The sequence below is a fragment of the Leuciscus leuciscus genome (genome assembly GCF_965113295.1).
Source record: "Leuciscus leuciscus genome assembly, chromosome: 8".
Taxonomy (NCBI): domain Eukaryota; kingdom Metazoa; phylum Chordata; class Actinopteri; order Cypriniformes; family Leuciscidae; genus Leuciscus; species Leuciscus leuciscus.
Genome location: NC_138732.1, coordinates 42869852 through 42887906, shown reverse-complemented (window position 1 = coordinate 42887906; position 18055 = coordinate 42869852). Strand labels below are relative to the sequence as shown.

Genomic DNA, 18055 nt, shown 5'->3' with positions numbered 1-18055 from the left:
AGTGTGTAGCAGAAGAGGACACAAGCTTTAGGACACACTATCATGAGTGTGTAGCAGAAGAGGACACAAGCTTTAGGACACACTATCATGAGTGTGTAGCAGAAGAGGACACAAGCTTTAGGACACACTATCATGAGTGTGTAGCAGAAGAGGACACAAGCTTTAGGACACACTTATCATGAGTGTGTAGCAGAAGAGGACACAAGCTTTAGGACACACTATCATGAGTGTGTAGCAGAAGAGGACACAAGCTTTAGGACACACTATCATGAGTGTGTAGCAGAAGAGGACACAAGCTTTAGGACACACTATCATGAGTGTGTAGCAGAAGAGGACACAAGCTTTAGGACACACTATCATGAGTGTGTAGCAGAAGAGGACACAAGCTTTAGGACACACTATCATGAGTGTGTAGCAGAAGAGGACACAAGCTTTAGGACACACTATCATGAGTGTGTAGCAGAAGAGGACACAAGCTTTAGGACACACTATCATGAGTGTGTAGCAGAAGAGGACACAAGCTTTAGGACACACTATCATGAGTGTGTAGCAGAAGAGGACACAAGCTTTAGGACACACTATCATGAGTGTGTAGCAGAAGAGGACACAAGCTTTAGGACACACTATCATGAGTGTGTAGCAGAAGAGGACACAAGCTTTAGGACACACTATCATGAGTGTGTAGCAGAAGAGGACTCAAGCTTTAGGACACACTATCATGAGTGTGTAGCAGAAGAGGACACAAGCTTTAGGACACACTATCATGAGTGTGTAGCAGAAGAGGACACAAGCTTTAGGACACACTATCATGAGTGTGTAGCAGAAGAGGACACAAGCTTTAGGACACACTATCATGAGTGTGTAGCAGAAGAGGACACAAGCTTTAGGACACACTATCATGAGTGTGTAGCAGAAGAGGACACAAGCTTTAGGACACACTATCATGAGTGTGTAGCAGAAGAGGACTCAAGCTTTAGGACACACTATCATGAGTGTGTAGCAGAAGAGGACACAAGCTTTAGGACACACTATCATGAGTGTGTAGCAGAAGAGGACACAAGCTTTAGGACACACTATCATGAGTGTGTAGCAGAAGAGGACACAAGCTTTAGGACACACTATCATGAGTGTGTAGCAGAAGAGGACACAAGCTTTAGGACACACTATCATGAGTGTGTAGCAGAAGAGGACACAAGCTTTAGGACACACTATCATGAGTGTGTAGCAGAAGAGGACACAAGCTTTAGGACACACTATCATGAGTGTGTAGCAGAAGAGGACACAAGCTTTAGGACACACTATCATGAGTGTGTAGCAGAAGAGGACACAAGCTTTAGGACACACTATCATGAGTGTGTAGCAGAAGAGGACACAAGCTTTAGGACACACTATCATGAGTGTGTAGCAGAAGAGGACACAAGCTTTAGGACACACTATCATGAGTGTGTAGCAGAAGAGGACACAAGCTTTAGGACACACTATCATGAGTGTGTAGCAGAAGAGGACTCAAGCTTTAGGACACACTATCATGAGTGTGTAGCAGAAGAGGACACAAGCTTTAGGACACACTATCATGAGTGTGTAGCAGAAGAGGACACAAGCTTTAGGACACACTATCATGAGTGTGTAGCAGAAGAGGACACAAGCTTTAGGACACACTATCATGAGTGTGTAGCAGAAGAGGACTCAAGCTTTAGGACACACTATCATGAGTGTGTAGCAGAAGAGGACACAAGCTTTAGGACACACTATCATGAGTGTGTAGCAGAAGAGGACACAAGCTTTAGGACACACTATCATGAGTGTGTAGCAGAAGAGGACACAAGCTTTAGGACACACTATCATGAGTGTGTAGCAGAAGAGGACACAAGCTTTAGGACACACTATCATGAGTGTGTAGCAGAAGAGGACACAAGCTTTAGGACACACTATCATGAGTGTGTAGCAGAAGAGGACACAAGCTTTAGGACACACTATCATGAGTGTGTAGCAGAAGAGGACACAAGCTTTAGGACACACTATCATGAGTGTGTAGCAGAAGAGGACACAAGCTTTAGGACACACTATCATGAGTGTTGTAGCAGAAGAGGACACAAGCTTTAGGACACACTATCATGAGTGTGTAGCAGAAGAGGACACAAGCTTTAGGACACACTATCATGAGTGTGTAGCAGAAGAGGACTCAAGCTTTAGGACACACTATCATGAGTGTGTAGCAGAAGAGGACACAAGCTTTAGGACACACTATCATGAGTGTGTAGCAGAAGAGGACTCAAGCTTTAGGACACACTATCATGAGTGTGTAGCAGAAGAGGACACAAGCTTTAGGACACACTATCATGAGTGTGTAGCAGAAGAGGACACAAGCTTTAGGACACACTATCATGAGTGTGTAGCAGAAGAGGACACAAGCTTTAGGACACACTATCATGAGTGTGTAGCAGAAGAGGACACAAGCTTTAGGACACACTATCATGAGTGTGTAGCAGAAGAGGACTCAAGCTTTAGGACACACTATCATGAGTGTGTAGCAGAAGAGGACACAAGCTTTAGGACACACTATCATGAGTGTGTAGCAGAAGAGGACTCAAGCTTTAGGACACACTATCATGAGTGTGTAGCAGAAGAGGACACAAGCTTTAGGACACACTTATCATGAGTGTGTAGCAGAAGAGGACTCAAGCTTTAGGACACACTATCATGAGTGTGTAGCAGAAGAGGACACAAGCTTTAGGACACACTATCATGAGTGTGTAGCAGAAGAGGACACAAGCTTTAGGACACACTATCATGAGTGTGTAGCAGAAGAGGACTCAAGCTTTAGGACACACTATCATGAGTGTGTAGCAGAAGAGGACACAAGCTTTAGGACACACTATCATGAGTGTGTAGCAGAAGAGGACACAAGCTTTAGGACACACTATCATGAGTGTGTAGCAGAAGAGGACACAAGCTTTAGGACACACTATCATGAGTGTGTAGCAGAAGAGGACACAAGCTTTAGGACACACTATCATGAGTGTGTAGCAGAAGAGGACTCAAGCTTTAGGACACACTATCATGAGTGTGTAGCAGAAGAGGACACAAGCTTTAGGACACACTATCATGAGTGTGTAGCAGAAGAGGACACAAGCTTTAGGACACACTATCATGAGTGTGTAGCAGAAGAGGACACAAGCTTTAGGACACACTATCATGAGTGTGTAGCAGAAGAGGACTCAAGCTTTAGGACACACTATCATGAGTGTGTAGCAGAAGAGGACACAAGCTTTAGGACACACTATCATGAGTGTGTAGCAGAAGAGGACACAAGCTTTAGGACACACTATCATGAGTGTGTAGCAGAAGAGGACACAAGCTTTAGGACACACTATCATGAGTGTGTAGCAGAAGAGGACACAAGCTTTAGGACACACTATCATGAGTGTGTAGCAGAAGAGGACTCAAGCTTTAGGACACACTATCATGAGTGTGTAGCAGAAGAGGACACAAGCTTTAGGACACACTATCATGAGTGTGTAGCAGAAGAGGACTCAAGCTTTAGGACACACTATCATGAGTGTGTAGCAGAAGAGGACTCAAGCTTTAGGACACACTATCATGAGTGTGTAGCAGAAGAGGACTCAAGCTTTAGGACACACTATCATGAGTGTGTAGCAGAAGAGGACTCAAGCTTTAGGACACACTATCATGAGTGTGTAGCAGAAGAGGACACAAGCTTTAGGACACACTATCATGAGTGTGTAGCAGAAGAGGACTCAAGCTTTAGGACACACTATCATGAGTGTGTAGCAGAAGAGGACACAAGCTTTAGGACACACTATCATGAGTGTGTAGCAGAAGAGGACACAAGCTTTAGGACACACTATCAGGAGTGTGTAGCAGAAGAGGACTCAAGCTTTAGGACACACTATCATGAGTGTGTAGCAGAAGAGGACTCAAGCTTTAGGACACACTATCATGAGTGTGTAGCAGAAGAGGACACAAGCTTTAGGACACACTATCATGAGTGTGTAGCAGAAGAGGACACAAGCTTTAGGACACACTATCATGAGTGTGTAGCAGAAGAGGACACAAGCTTTAGGACACACTATCATGAGTGTGTAGCAGAAGAGGACACTAGCTTTAGGACACACTATCATGAGTGTGTAGCAGAAGAGGACACAAGCTTTAGGACACACTATCATGAGTGTGTAGCAGAAGAGGACACAAGCTTTAGGACACACTATCAGGAGTGTGTAGCAGAAGAGGACTCAAGCTTTAGGACACACTATCATGAGTGTGTAGCAGAAGAGGACTCAAGCTTTAGGACACACTATCATGAGTGTGTAGCAGAAGAGGACACAAGCTTTAGGACACACTATCATGAGTGTGTAGCAGAAGAGGACACAAGCTTTAGGACACACTATCATGAGTGTGTAGCAGAAGAGGACACAAGCTTTAGGACACACTATCATGAGTGTGTAGCAGAAGAGGACACAAGCTTTAGGACACACTATCATGAGTGTGTAGCAGAAGAGGACTCAAGCTTTAGGACACACTATCATGAGTGTGTAGCAGAAGAGGACTCAAGCTTTAGGACACACTATCATGAGTGTGTAGCAGAAGAGGACACAAGCTTTAGGACACACTATCATGAGTGTGTAGCAGAAGAGGACACAAGCTTTAGGACACACTATCATGAGTGTGTAGCAGAAGAGGACTCAAGCTTTAGGACACACTATCATGAGTGTGTAGCAGAAGAGGACTCAAGCTTTAGGACACACTATCATGAGTGTGTAGCAGAAGAGGACACAAGCTTTAGGACACACTATCATGAGTGTGTAGCAGAAGAGGACACAAGCTTTAGGACACACTATCATGAGTGTGTAGCAGAAGAGGACTCAAGCTTTAGGACACACTATCATGGGTGTGTAGCAGAAGAGGACACAAGCTTTAGGACACACTATCATGAGTGTGTAGCAGAAGAGGACACAAGCTTTAGGACACACTATCATGAGTGTGTAGCAGAAGAGGACTCAAGCTTTAGGACACACTATCATGAGTGTGTAGCAGAAGAGGACTCAAGCTTTAGGACACACTATCATGAGTGTGTAGCAGAAGAGGACTCAAGCTTTAGGACACACTATCATGAGTGTGTAGCAGAAGAGGACACAAGCTTTAGGACACACTATCATGAGTGTGTAGCAGAAGAGGACTCAAGCTTTAGGACACACTATCATGAGTGTGTATAGAAGAGGACTCAAGCTTTAGGACACACTATCAGGAGTGTGTAGCAGAAGAGGACTCAAGCTTTAGGACACACTATCATGAGTGTGTAGCAGAAGAGGACTCAAGCTTTAGGACACACTATCATGAGTGTGTATAGAAGAGGACTCAAGCTTTAGGACACACTATCAGGAGTGTGTAGCAGAAGAGGACTCAAGCTTTAGGACACACTATCATGAGTGTGTATAGAAGAGGACACAAGCTTTAGGACACACTATCATGAGTGTGTAGCAGAAGAGGACTCAAGCTTTAGGACACACTATCATGAGTGTGTAGCAGAAGAGGACACAAGCTTTAGGACACACTATCATGAGTGTGTAGCAGAAGAGGACTCAAGCTTTAGGACACACTATCATGAGTGTGTAGCAGAAGAGGACACAAGCTTTAGGACACACTATCATGAGTGTGTAGCAGAAGAGGACACAAGCTTTAGGACACACTATCATGAGTGTGTAGCAGAAGAGGACACAAGCTTTAGGACACACTATCATGAGTGTGTAGCAGAAGAGGACACAAGCTTTAGGACACACTATCAGGAGTGTGTAGCAGAAGAGGACTCAAGCTTTAGGACACACTATCATGAGTGTGTATAGAAGAGGACACAAGCTTTAGGACACACTATCATGAGTGTGTAGCAGAAGAGGACTCAAGCTTTAGGACACACTATCATGAGTGTGTAGCAGAAGAGGACTCAAGCTTTAGGACACACTATCATGAGTGTGTAGCAGAAGAGGACACAAGCTTTAGGACACACTATCATGAGTGTGTAGCAGAAGAGGACTCAAGCTTTAGGACACACTATCATGAGTGTGTAGCAGAAGAGGACACAAGCTTTAGGACACACTATCATGAGTGTGTAGCAGAAGAGGACTCAAGCTTTAGGACACACTATCATGAGTGTGTAGCAGAAGAGGACTCAAGCTTTAGGACACACTATCATGAGTGTGTAGCAGAAGAGGACACAAGCTTTAGGACACACTATCATGAGTGTGTAGCAGAAGAGGACTCAAGCTTTAGGACACACTATCATGAGTGTGTAGCAGAAGAGGACACAAGCTTTAGGACACACTATCATGAGTGTGTAGCAGAAGAGGACACAAGCTTTAGGACACACTATCATGAGTGTGTAGCAGAAGAGGACACAAGCTTTAGGACACACTATCATGAGTGTGTAGCAGAAGAGGACTCAAGCTTTAGGACACACTATCATGAGTGTGTAGCAGAAGAGGACACAAGCTTTAGGACACACTATCAGGAGTGTGTAGCAGAAGAGGACACAAGCTTTAGGACACACTATCATGAGTGTGTAGCAGAAGAGGACTCAAGCTTTAGGACACACTATCATGAGTGTGTAGCAGAAGAGGACACAAGCTTTAGGACACACTATCATGAGTGTGTAACAGAAGAGGACTCAAGCTTTAGGACACACTATCATGAGTGTGTAGCAGAAGAGGACACAAGCTTTAGGACACACTATCATGAGTGTGTAGCAGAAGAGGACTCAAGCTTTAGGACACACTATCATGAGTGTGTAGCAGAAGAGGACACAAGCTTTAGGACACACTATCATGAGTGTGTAGCAGAAGAGGACACAAGCTTTAGGACACACTATCATGAGTGTGTAGCAGAAGAGGACACAAGCTTTAGGACACACTATCATGAGTGTGTAGCAGAAGAGGACACAAGCTTTAGGACACACTATCATGAGTGTGTAGCAGAAGAGGACTCAAGCTTTAGGACACACTATCATGAGTGTGTAGCAGAAGAGGACACAAGCTTTAGGACACACTATCATGAGTGTGTAGCAGAAGAGGACACAAGCTTTAGGACACACTATCATGAGTGTGTAGCAGAAGAGGACACAAGCTTTAGGACACACTATCATGAGTGTGTAGCAGAAGAGGACACAAGCTTTAGGACACACTATCATGAGTGTGTAGCAGAAGAGGACACAAGCTTTAGGACACACTATCATGAGTGTGTAGCAGAAGAGGACTCAAGCTTTAGGACACACTATCATGAGTGTGTAGCAGAAGAGGACACAAGCTTTAGGACACACTATCATGAGTGTGTAGCAGAAGAGGACTCAAGCTTTAGGACACACTATCATGAGTGTGTAGCAGAAGAGGACACAAGCTTTAGGACACACTATCATGAGTGTGTAGCAGAAGAGGACACAAGCTTTAGGACACACTATCATGAGTGTGTAGCAGAAGAGGACACAAGCTTTAGGACACACTATCATGAGTGTGTAGCAGAAGAGGACTCAAGCTTTAGGACACACTATCATGAGTGTGTAGCAGAAGAGGACACAAGCTTTAGGACACACTATCATGAGTGTGTAGCAGAAGAGGACTCAAGCTTTAGGACACACTATCATGAGTGTGTAGCAGAAGAGGACACAAGCTTTAGGACACACTATCATGAGTGTGTAGCAGAAGAGGACTCAAGCTTTAGGACACACTATCATGAGTGTGTAGCAGAAGAGGACACAAGCTTTAGGACACACTATCATGAGTGTGTAGCAGAAGAGGACACAAGCTTTAGGACACACTATCATGAGTGTGTAGCAGAAGAGGACACAAGCTTTAGGACACACTATCATGAGTGTGTAGCAGAAGAGGACACAAGCTTTAGGACACACTATCATGAGTGTGTAGCAGAAGAGGACACAAGCTTTAGGACACACTATCATGAGTGTGTAGCAGAAGAGGACACAAGCTTTAGGACACACTATCATGAGTGTGTAGCAGAAGAGGACACAAGCTTTAGGACACACTATCATGAGTGTGTAGCAGAAGAGGACACAAGCTTTAGGACACACTATCATGAGTGTGTAGCAGAAGAGGACTCAAGCTTTAGGACACACTATCATGAGTGTGTAACAGAAGAGGACACAAGCTTTAGGACACACTATCATGAGTGTGTAGCAGAAGAGGACACAAGCTTTAGGACACACTATCATGAGTGTGTAGCAGAAGAGGACACAAGCTTTAGGACACACTATCAGGAGTGTGTAGCAGAAGAGGACTCAAGCTTTAGGACACACTATCATGAGTGTGTAGCAGAAGAGGACACAAGCTTTAGGACACACTATCATGAGTGTGTAGCAGAAGAGGACACAAGCTTTAGGACACACTATCATGAGTGTGTAGCAGAATAGGACACAAGCTTTAGGACACACTATCATGAGTGTGTAGCAGAAGAGGACACAAGCTTTAGGACACACTATCATGAGTGTGTATAGAAGAGGACACAAGCTTTAGGACACACTATCATGAGTGTGTAGCAGAAGAGGACTCAAGCTTTAGGACACACTATCATGAGTGTGTAGCAGAAGAGGACACAAGCTTTAGGACACACTATCATGAGTGTGTAGCAGAAGAGGACACAAGCTTTAGGACACACTATCATGAGTGTGTAGCAGAAGAGGACACAAGCTTTAGGACACACTATCAGGAGTGTGTAGCAGAAGAGGACACAAGCTTTAGGACACACTATCATGAGTGTGTAGCAGAAGAGGACACAAGCTTTAGGACACACTATCATGAGTGTGTAGCAGAAGAGGACACAAGCTTTAGGACACACTATCATGAGTGTGTAGCAGAAGAGGACACAAGCTTTAGGACACACTATCATGAGTGTGTAGCAGAAGAGGACTCAAGCTTTAGGACACACTATCAGGAGTGTGTAGCAGAAGAGGACACAAGCTTTAGGACACACTATCATGAGTGTGTAGCAGAAGAGGACTCAAGCTTTAGGACACACTATCATGAGTGTGTAGCAGAAGAGGACACAAGCTTTAGGACACACTATCATGAGTGTGTAGCAGAAGAGGACACAAGCTTTAGGACACACTATCAGGAGTGTGTAGCAGAAGAGGACACAAGCTTTAGGACACACTATCATGAGTGTGTAGCAGAAGAGGACACAAGCTTTAGGACACACTATCATGAGTGTGTAGCAGAAGAGGACTCAAGCTTTAGGACACACTATCATGAGTGTGTAGCAGAAGAGGACTCAAGCTTTAGGACACACTATCATGAGTGTGTAGCAGAAGAGGACTCAAGCTTTAGGACACACTATCATGAGTGTGTAGCAGAAGAGGACACAAGCTTTAGGACACACTATCATGAGTGTGTAGCAGAAGAGGACTCAAGCTTTAGGACACACTATCATGAGTGTGTAGCAGAAGAGGACACAAGCTTTAGGACACACTATCATGAGTGTGTAGCAGAAGAGGACACAAGCTTTAGGACACACTATCATGAGTGTGTAGCAGAAGAGGACACAAGCTTTAGGACACACTATCATGAGTGTGTAGCGGAAGAGGACACAAGCTTTAGGACACACTATCATGAGTGTGTAGCAGAAGAGGACACAAGCTTTAGGACACACTATCATGAGTGTGTAGCAGAAGAGGACTCAAGCTTTAGGACACACTATCATGAGTGTGTAGCGGAAGAGGACACAAGCTTTAGGACACACTATCATGAGTGTGTAGCAGAAGAGGACACAAGCTTTAGGACACACTATCATGAGTGTGTAGCAGAAGAGGACTCAAGCTTTAGGACACACTATCATGAGTGTGTAGCAGAAGAGGACACAAGCTTTAGGACACACTATCACATCATACAATAGAGTCCTTAACCGCTTAGTTACATGTTACAGTTACACGCATCCTGTCACTCAAACTGACCTGTCAATCATCTTGGCAAAGTAGAATCCTCCACATTTCATTTAATGTCCTCCTGTATCTGCAGATCTGCAGTCGCGGGTCTCTCATGACGAGACTCTCCTCGTATTCATGCATTATTAATGATGCATTTAAAAGTTAATGGCCAAACGGATCTTTAGAAAAGGCCACATTATTATTGCAGATGAAATAACATTATATACATATTTTTCTATCAGGTTAAACTTTGATTAGTCACTCAAACCTTCCTCTAAACCTCTCACCGTCGGTCACGCACATCCGCCATGTTTTGTAGTTTTTTAACACTTGTTTGTAGTTCCTGCTCCAAAGCACAATGGGTTGTGGGTAATATTAGCCTTTAGAGTGTGCATGGATCCACACGTCGAAAATCCACCGGGAATAGTAGACGATCCGGGGACTTCTGGCACACTCTCTTCAGCATACTCTGCTTTGGGACACACTTATTCTAATCTCACACACTTATTCTAATCTCACACACACTTATTCTAATCTCACACACTTATTCTAGTTTTACACACTAATCTCACACACACTTATTCTAATCTCACACACTTATTCTAGTTTTACACACTAATCTCACACACACTTATTCTAATCTCACACACACTTATTCTAATCTCACACACTTATTCTAGTTTTACACACTAATCTCACACACACTTATTCTAATCTCACACACTTATTCTAGTTTTACACACTAATCTCACACACATTTATTCTAATCTCACACACACTTATTCTAATCTCACACATTTATTCTAATCTCACACACATTTATTCTAATCTTACACACACTTATTCTAATCTCACACACATTTATTCTAATCTCACACACACTTATTCTAATCTCACACACACTTATTCTAATCTCACACACACTTATTCTAATCTCACACACTTATTCTAGTTTTACACACTAATCTCACACACACTTATTCTAATCTCACACACTTATTCTAGTTTTACACACTAATCTCACACACACTTATTCTAATCTCACACATTTATTCTAATCTCACACACATTTATTCTAATCTTACACACTTATTCTAATCTCACACACATTTATTCTAATCTCACACACACTTATTCTAATCTCACACACACTTATTCTAATCTCACACACATTTATTCTAATCTCACACACATTTATTCTAATCTCACACACACTTATTCTAATCTCACACACACTTATTCTAATCTCACACACATTTATTCTAATCTCACACACACTTATTCTAGTTTTACACACTAATCTCACACACTTATTCTAATCTCACACATTTATTCTAATCTCACACACTTATTCTAGTTTTACACACTAATCTCACACACTTATTCTAATCTCACACACTTATTCTAGTTTTACACACTAATCTCACACACATTTATTCTAATCTCACACATTTATTCTAGTTTTACACACTAATCTCACACACACTTATTCTAATCTCACACACTTATTCTAGTTTTACACACTAATCTCACACACACTTATTCTAATCTCACACACTTATTCTAGTTTTACACACTAATCTCACACACACTTATTCTAATCTCACACACACTTATTCTAGTTTTACACACTAATCTCACACACACTTATTCTAATCTCACACACACTTATTCTAGTTTTACACACTAATCTCACACACACTTATTCTAATCTCACACACACTTATTCTAATCTCACACACACTTATTCTAATCTCACACACATTTATTCTAATCTCACACACTTATTCTAATCTCACACACACTTATTCTAATCTCACACACATTTATTCTCACACACATTTATTCTAATCTCACACATACTTATTCTAATCTCACACACTTATTCTAATCTCACACACATTTATTCTAATCTCACACACATTTATTCTAATCTCACACATACTTATTCTAATCTCACACACTTATTCTAATCTCACACACTTATTCTAATCTCACACACTTATTCTAATCTCACACACATTTATTCTAATCTCACACACATTTATTCTAATCTCACACACATCTCACACACATTTATTCTAATCTCACACACACTTATTCTAATCTCACACACTGTGTAGGGTGGATAGTGGACATTGAGACACACTTATTCTAATCTCACACTGTGTAGGGTGGATAGTGGACATTGAGACACACTTATTCTAATCTCACACACTGTGTAGGGTGGATAGTGGACATTGAGATGCACTTATTCTAATCTCACACACTGTGTAGGGTGGATAGTGGACATTGAGACACACTTATTCTAATCTCACACACTGTGTAGGGTGGATAGTGGACATTGAGACGCACTTCTAATCTCACACACTGTTTAGGGTGGATAGTGGACATTGAGACGCACTTATTCTAATCTCACACACTGTTTAGGGTGGATAGTGGACATTGAGACACACTTATTCTAATCTCACACACTGTGTAGGGTGGATAGTGGACATTGAGACGCACTTATTCTAATCTCACACACTGTTTAGGGTGGATAGTGGACATTGAGACGCACTTATTCTAATCTCACACACTGTTTAGGGTGGATAGTGGCCATTGAGACGCACTTATTCTAATCTCACACACTGTTTAGGGTGGATAGTGGACATTGAGACGCACTTATTCTAATCTCACACACTGTTTAGGGTGGATAGTGGACATTGAGACGCACTTATTCTAATCTCACACACTGTTTAGGGTGGATAGTGGACATGGAGACGCACTTATTCTAATCTCACACACTGTTTAGGGTGGATAGTGGACATTGAGACACACTTATTCTAATCTCACACACTGTTTAGGGTGGATAGTGGACATGGAGACGCACTTATTCTAATCTCACACACTGTTTAGGGTGGATAGTGGACATTGAGACACACTTATTCTAATCTCACACACTGTTTAGGGTGGATAGTGGACATGGAGACGCACTTATTCTAATCTCACACACTGTTTAGAGTGGATAGTGGACATGGAGACGCACTTATTCTAATCTCACACACTGTTTAGGGTGGATAGTGGACATTGAGACACTTATTCTAATCTCACACACTGTGTAGGGTGGATAGTGGACATTGAGACGCACTTATTCTAATCTCACACACTGTTTAGGGTGGATAGTGGACATTGAGACACACTTATTCTAATCTCACACACTGTGTAGGGTGGATAGTGGACATTGAGACGCACTTATTCTAATCTCACACACTGTTTAGGGTGGATAGTGGACATTGAGACGCAGGTCTGACTTCTCGTTTCTCTTGCAGCACGACAGGAGGTTCAGCTCAGGATCAGGGTCAGGTGACGTGATCCCGTCCCGTCGCACAAATCTCCCATCATCCCCTCGGGCTGTTTACAGCTCCACACACACACACACAGTGGAGAACCCTGGAGATAAACATCAGCACAAGCCGCCAGCTGTCGCCGTGACCAGACCTAGCGTAACTCCTTCAGTGTCTGCGTGTCAGAGGCTTGAGAAGGACTCCAGATGGGAAAAGTTCCTCAGTGTTGTTCCCACTCATCGGGATGAGGAAGAGGATGATGATCAAGATCAGGCTTTCCCTCAGAGCCGTGATGACACTGCGGTGGCTTATCCCACAGAAGTGGAAGATTGTGAAGAGCGCAGATCTCCTCCCAATGACGAGACGTGTGTGTGGGGCGTTTCTGTGTCCAGTAACACCAGCAGTCACACACTCAAGCCTTCAGCCTCTGAACACACACTCTGTGAACACACACTCAAGCCTTCAGCCTCTGAACACACACTCAAGCCTTCAGCCTCTGAACACACACTCTGTGAACGGGCCAAGACGCCAAAGCTGTCCTATAACCCCCTGTTTCTCACTGATGAAGACTTCGATGACACGTTTTGAAGAATAAGATGTATTCTATCTGAAACATTTTCGTTCAAGGATGTTTAACAAACAAAGTTGTGTGATGTTTCAATGTTCTCTTCAATAAATATAAAAATGCATTGGTAGTTAAAGGTGAAATATCATGAGAGTTTGTCCGTGTGTAAGTGCTATAATCGGGTCCCCTGTGCTTCTGCCAACACAGAAAACATGAAGAGTGAAACCCAGTATCTGTTCTGGAGAGCCTTTCTCTGCAAGCGTGTCAGAAATTAAGCAGATCAGATTTCACTCAGGAAGAGGATCATCTTATAATATTACCGGCCCTTAATCTGCACGTTTACACACACCAGCCGACATTTGGTTCCACAAGCGACAACAGAGACCAGGGGCCGCTTTCACAAAGCTATTTTAGACCGGTCTATAGTGTTAGACAAGTCTAAAATTTGCTCATAGACTAGTCTAATGCAAGTTAGATTGTTTCACTAAAATAAAGACTGACTTAATTTAGACCAAAAAAATTAGACACCTTACCCCCAGGCTTACTTACCCCCAGACACCTTACACCCAGGCTAACTTACCCCCCAGACACCTTACACCCAGGCTAACTTACCCCCAGACACCTTACACCCAGGCTAACTTACCCCCAGACACCTTACCCCCAGGCTAACTTACCCCCAGACACCTTACACCCAGGCTAACTTACCCCCAGACACCTTACACCCAGGCTAACTTACCCCCCAGACACCTTACACCCAGGCTAACTTACCCCCAGACACCTTACACCCAGGCTAACTTACCCCCCAGACACCTTATCCCCAGGCTAACTTACCCACAGACACCTTACACCCAGGCTAACTTACCCCCCAGACACCTTACCCCCAGGCTAACTTACCCCCCAGACACCTTATCCCCAGGCTAACTTACCCCCCAGACACCTTATCCCCAGGCTAACTTACCCCCAGACACCTTACACCCAGGCTAACTTACCCCCCAGACACCTTACACCCAGGCTAACTTACCCCCCAGACACCTTATCCCCAGGCTAACTTACCCCCCAGACACCTTATCCCCAGGCTAACTTACCCACAGACACCTTACACCCAGGCTAACTTACCCCCCAGACACCTTACACCCAGGCTAACTTACCCCCCAGACACCTTACCCCCAGGCTAACTTACCCCCAGACACCTTACCTCCAGGCTAACTTACCCCCCAGACACCTTACCCCCAGGCTAACTTAGGTCTAAGGCTCTATGTTACCTTGGCAACCAGCAGTAACAATCAGTTACATTACAAACAGCCAAAAGAAAAGGGAAGATGGCTCATAATTTAAACATTTCTTCTTGTTACTACATTCTCCGCTAAATTTCCCAAGTAAATGTCCTTTTAACTGTTATACTCCTCCAACAAACACATATGTTCCGCTGGGGTAAACTGCACTGAGCGGTTGAATGCGCTTACTCAATCCGCCATGTTTTTTTATTTGAAAAGTGTCTTATTTTACCCAGAATGCATTGCAGTGTAGTCCTACTTAAGATAGTCAGAGTCTCAGGGCGCTTTCACACTGGCAGTTTAGTGCGGACCGGGGCACGGTTCGTATGAAAAATCGCTAATGTGAACGCTGTCATCGGACCCGGGTGCGCACTAGAGTACCGAACCCGAGACTACCTGGAGGAGGTGGTCTGAGCTCGGTTGCTCCCGAACCGTGGCGCGGTTCGCGTTAATGTGCAAGCAACACGGACTCGGGTGCGTGCTTGTTCAGGAAGTATAGTATCCCGCGCATGCGTATCACTGTCACATCAGTGAAAAATCTTCTGCGAGCAGCAGAAACACGGCGTCCCCTGGATATGTGCTGAATTACACCATGTAATGAACATAAACGTAGTTGTCTCTCACTATGTTGTGCATAATAGCACCAAAAAAACAGACAAATTACAGCTATGCTCAGTCGAGTTGTATTCTCCATGCGTTTTCCGTGTGCGTTTGCGATGACGTAAGATCACTGCAAACGCACCTGGGTTCGATACAACTAATTGAGTGTGAAACCAGACCAACGCTGCGGGGGGCGCCGGGAACTAGCGCACTCGGGTTCGGACCGCAGCAAACGAACCCAGTGGAAAAACGCCCTCAAGTGCTGATTTAGATGTCTATCTGAAGTCTGACTATCTACTAAGCCAGAGGTCTTCAATCCTGCTCCTGGAGGGCCACTGTCCTGCAAAGTTTAGTTCCAACCCTAATCAAACACACCTGAATCAGCTCATCAAGCTCTTCAGAATCGCTTGAGTATTCAAAGGCAGGTGTGCTGAAGCAGGTTGGAACTAAACTCTGCAGGACAGTGGCCCTCCAGGAGCAGGATTGAAGACCTCTGATCTAAGCCATAGTCAAAGTCTATAGCCGCGTTTCCACCGCAGGAACTTTCCCCAGGAACTAGGAACTTTGGGCTGGTACTCGATGTGTTTTCACCGCAGGAACCAGGGTCTAAATGAAGTTCCGGTTAAATATTTCCCCCTCCGATAGTCCCTGCTCATGAGGTAGTACTTTTTCAAAGTTCAGGAACTTTCAGGGGTGGGACTTGTGCGCTGCACAAGCTGATTGGTTGTGTTCACGCTGCATTTTGGTTGGATGATTCCACGCAGCATTTATTTATTTTTAACCTCCCTTTTTAAAAAATCTATTGAGGTTCGTGTTGTGGCTTCATGCAGTAAGAGTTGTCTGTCTGCAAATATGGAATTTAATAAAAAAAAAACTGGTGGACTGGCGACGAGTTTCAGGCTTTATTAAGGGTATTTGTGGAAGAGGAAACTTTCTGCGCGTTCGTCCCAGCCATCTCACGGTCAATGTCCGCAATAGCTGATAACATACAAATTTTATATCTAACGTTAGCATTATGAGCTTACTGAACACGCTTTATCAGTGCTCGTCTCTTTTCTGCCACAGCTTTTATTATTAAGTCATTATGTTTACACATTGTCATCTATTGCAAGGCACTCCAAACCATGTTACAAATGTACTATAACAGGATTGAAATAGCGCTTTGAGGTTAGTAACAAACAACTATTTACAAGACTGTCACTATTTATGATTGATAGACGGGGTTCAGGCTTTTTTTAAGCGTATTTGCGAAAGAGGAAATTTTTGCGCGTTCATCCCAGGCATCTCACAATAACTGATAACATACGTTGTCTAATTTTATACACATACGAGTTTTCTGAACACGCTTTAGTATCAGTGCTCGTCTATTTTGTTTTGTTAATTACCTCGTTAGTAAACCAATACATAACTGCAGCACAGTTTGAATCTCCTCCATACTTATTATAAATGTGGCGCTCAAAAGTGATTACTGTCCGTCGCAGACTGGGAGGAGCAGTTGCGCGCAGTTTACCTTCCCGGTACTTTAGACCGCGGTATTAACGCAAAAAGCAACCGGTCTGGGGCAAAAAAAAGTTCCTGGGAAAAAAGTTCCTGGGACAAATTGTTCCGGGTAATTTCGGTGGAAACGCGGCTTATCTTTGTGAAACCGGCCCCAGTTCTAACGCAATGGCCAAAGATCCAGCAAAGCCTGAAACTGTTGTGTGGTTGAGCACAGACGAGCACTGAACACTATTGACCAGAACATGTCACCGCTGTCTTATAAACACCTCAGGAACTGTGGACACTTGTGGAGAAGTTAAACATGATGATGAGATGATCAATGTAACTCCACAACAACTACAGAAATGTCTCCACTAACATTCAGAAATGGAGTCTATGGAGTCTCTCCGTAAGGCTGCACTCACTACTGGTGATTCTGGGATTCTGGATGAGTGAGATTGGCCTGTTCTGTTATTGCTGGAGTTTCTGAAGCTCGTGAAAAGGCTCCGCCCTCTTCTGAGTGGAGGCGGAGCTAAAGCTCATTTGCATTTAAAGAGACACACACAAACAGTGTGTTTTTGCTCACACCCAAAAAGGGGCAAATTTGACAAACTATAATAAACGATCAGTGGTATTTTGAGGTGAAATTTCACAGACATATTCTGGGGACGCCACATTGATACGAGCAGCTTTGTTTGATGCGAAACAGAAACAGGAAGCTAAGGCGGGGCATATTGAATGGCTCCTCCCCCTTTTCAAATAGCCAATAACATTTAGTTTACCTCACAGACTGACAGCACTATGAAAGCGAACCCGAACGCTGATGATGCGCTGGATTCAACAGAAGAGGATTCATTCATTTCATTCTTAG

General features: G+C 43.6%; 1 protein-coding gene and 1 long non-coding RNA gene across 2 annotated transcripts in view; one reads left to right on the top strand and one right to left on the bottom strand.

Moving 5' to 3' along the window:
- Positions 1-13974, top strand: part of mrnip (MRN complex interacting protein) — a 25777-nt gene extending 11803 nt beyond the window's left edge. Inside the window, exon 7 of the mRNA XM_082177459.1 lies at positions 13252-13974. Within this exon, the coding sequence (XP_082033585.1) occupies positions 13252-13854 (603 nt within the window). The 3' untranslated portion in view covers positions 13855-13974. The remainder of the gene's footprint in view (positions 1-13251) is intronic.
- LOC309504806 overlaps positions 1-18055 on the bottom strand; it is a 125010-nt gene that overhangs the window by 41081 nt on the left and 65874 nt on the right. The gene's annotated exons all lie outside the window — the stretch shown is intronic.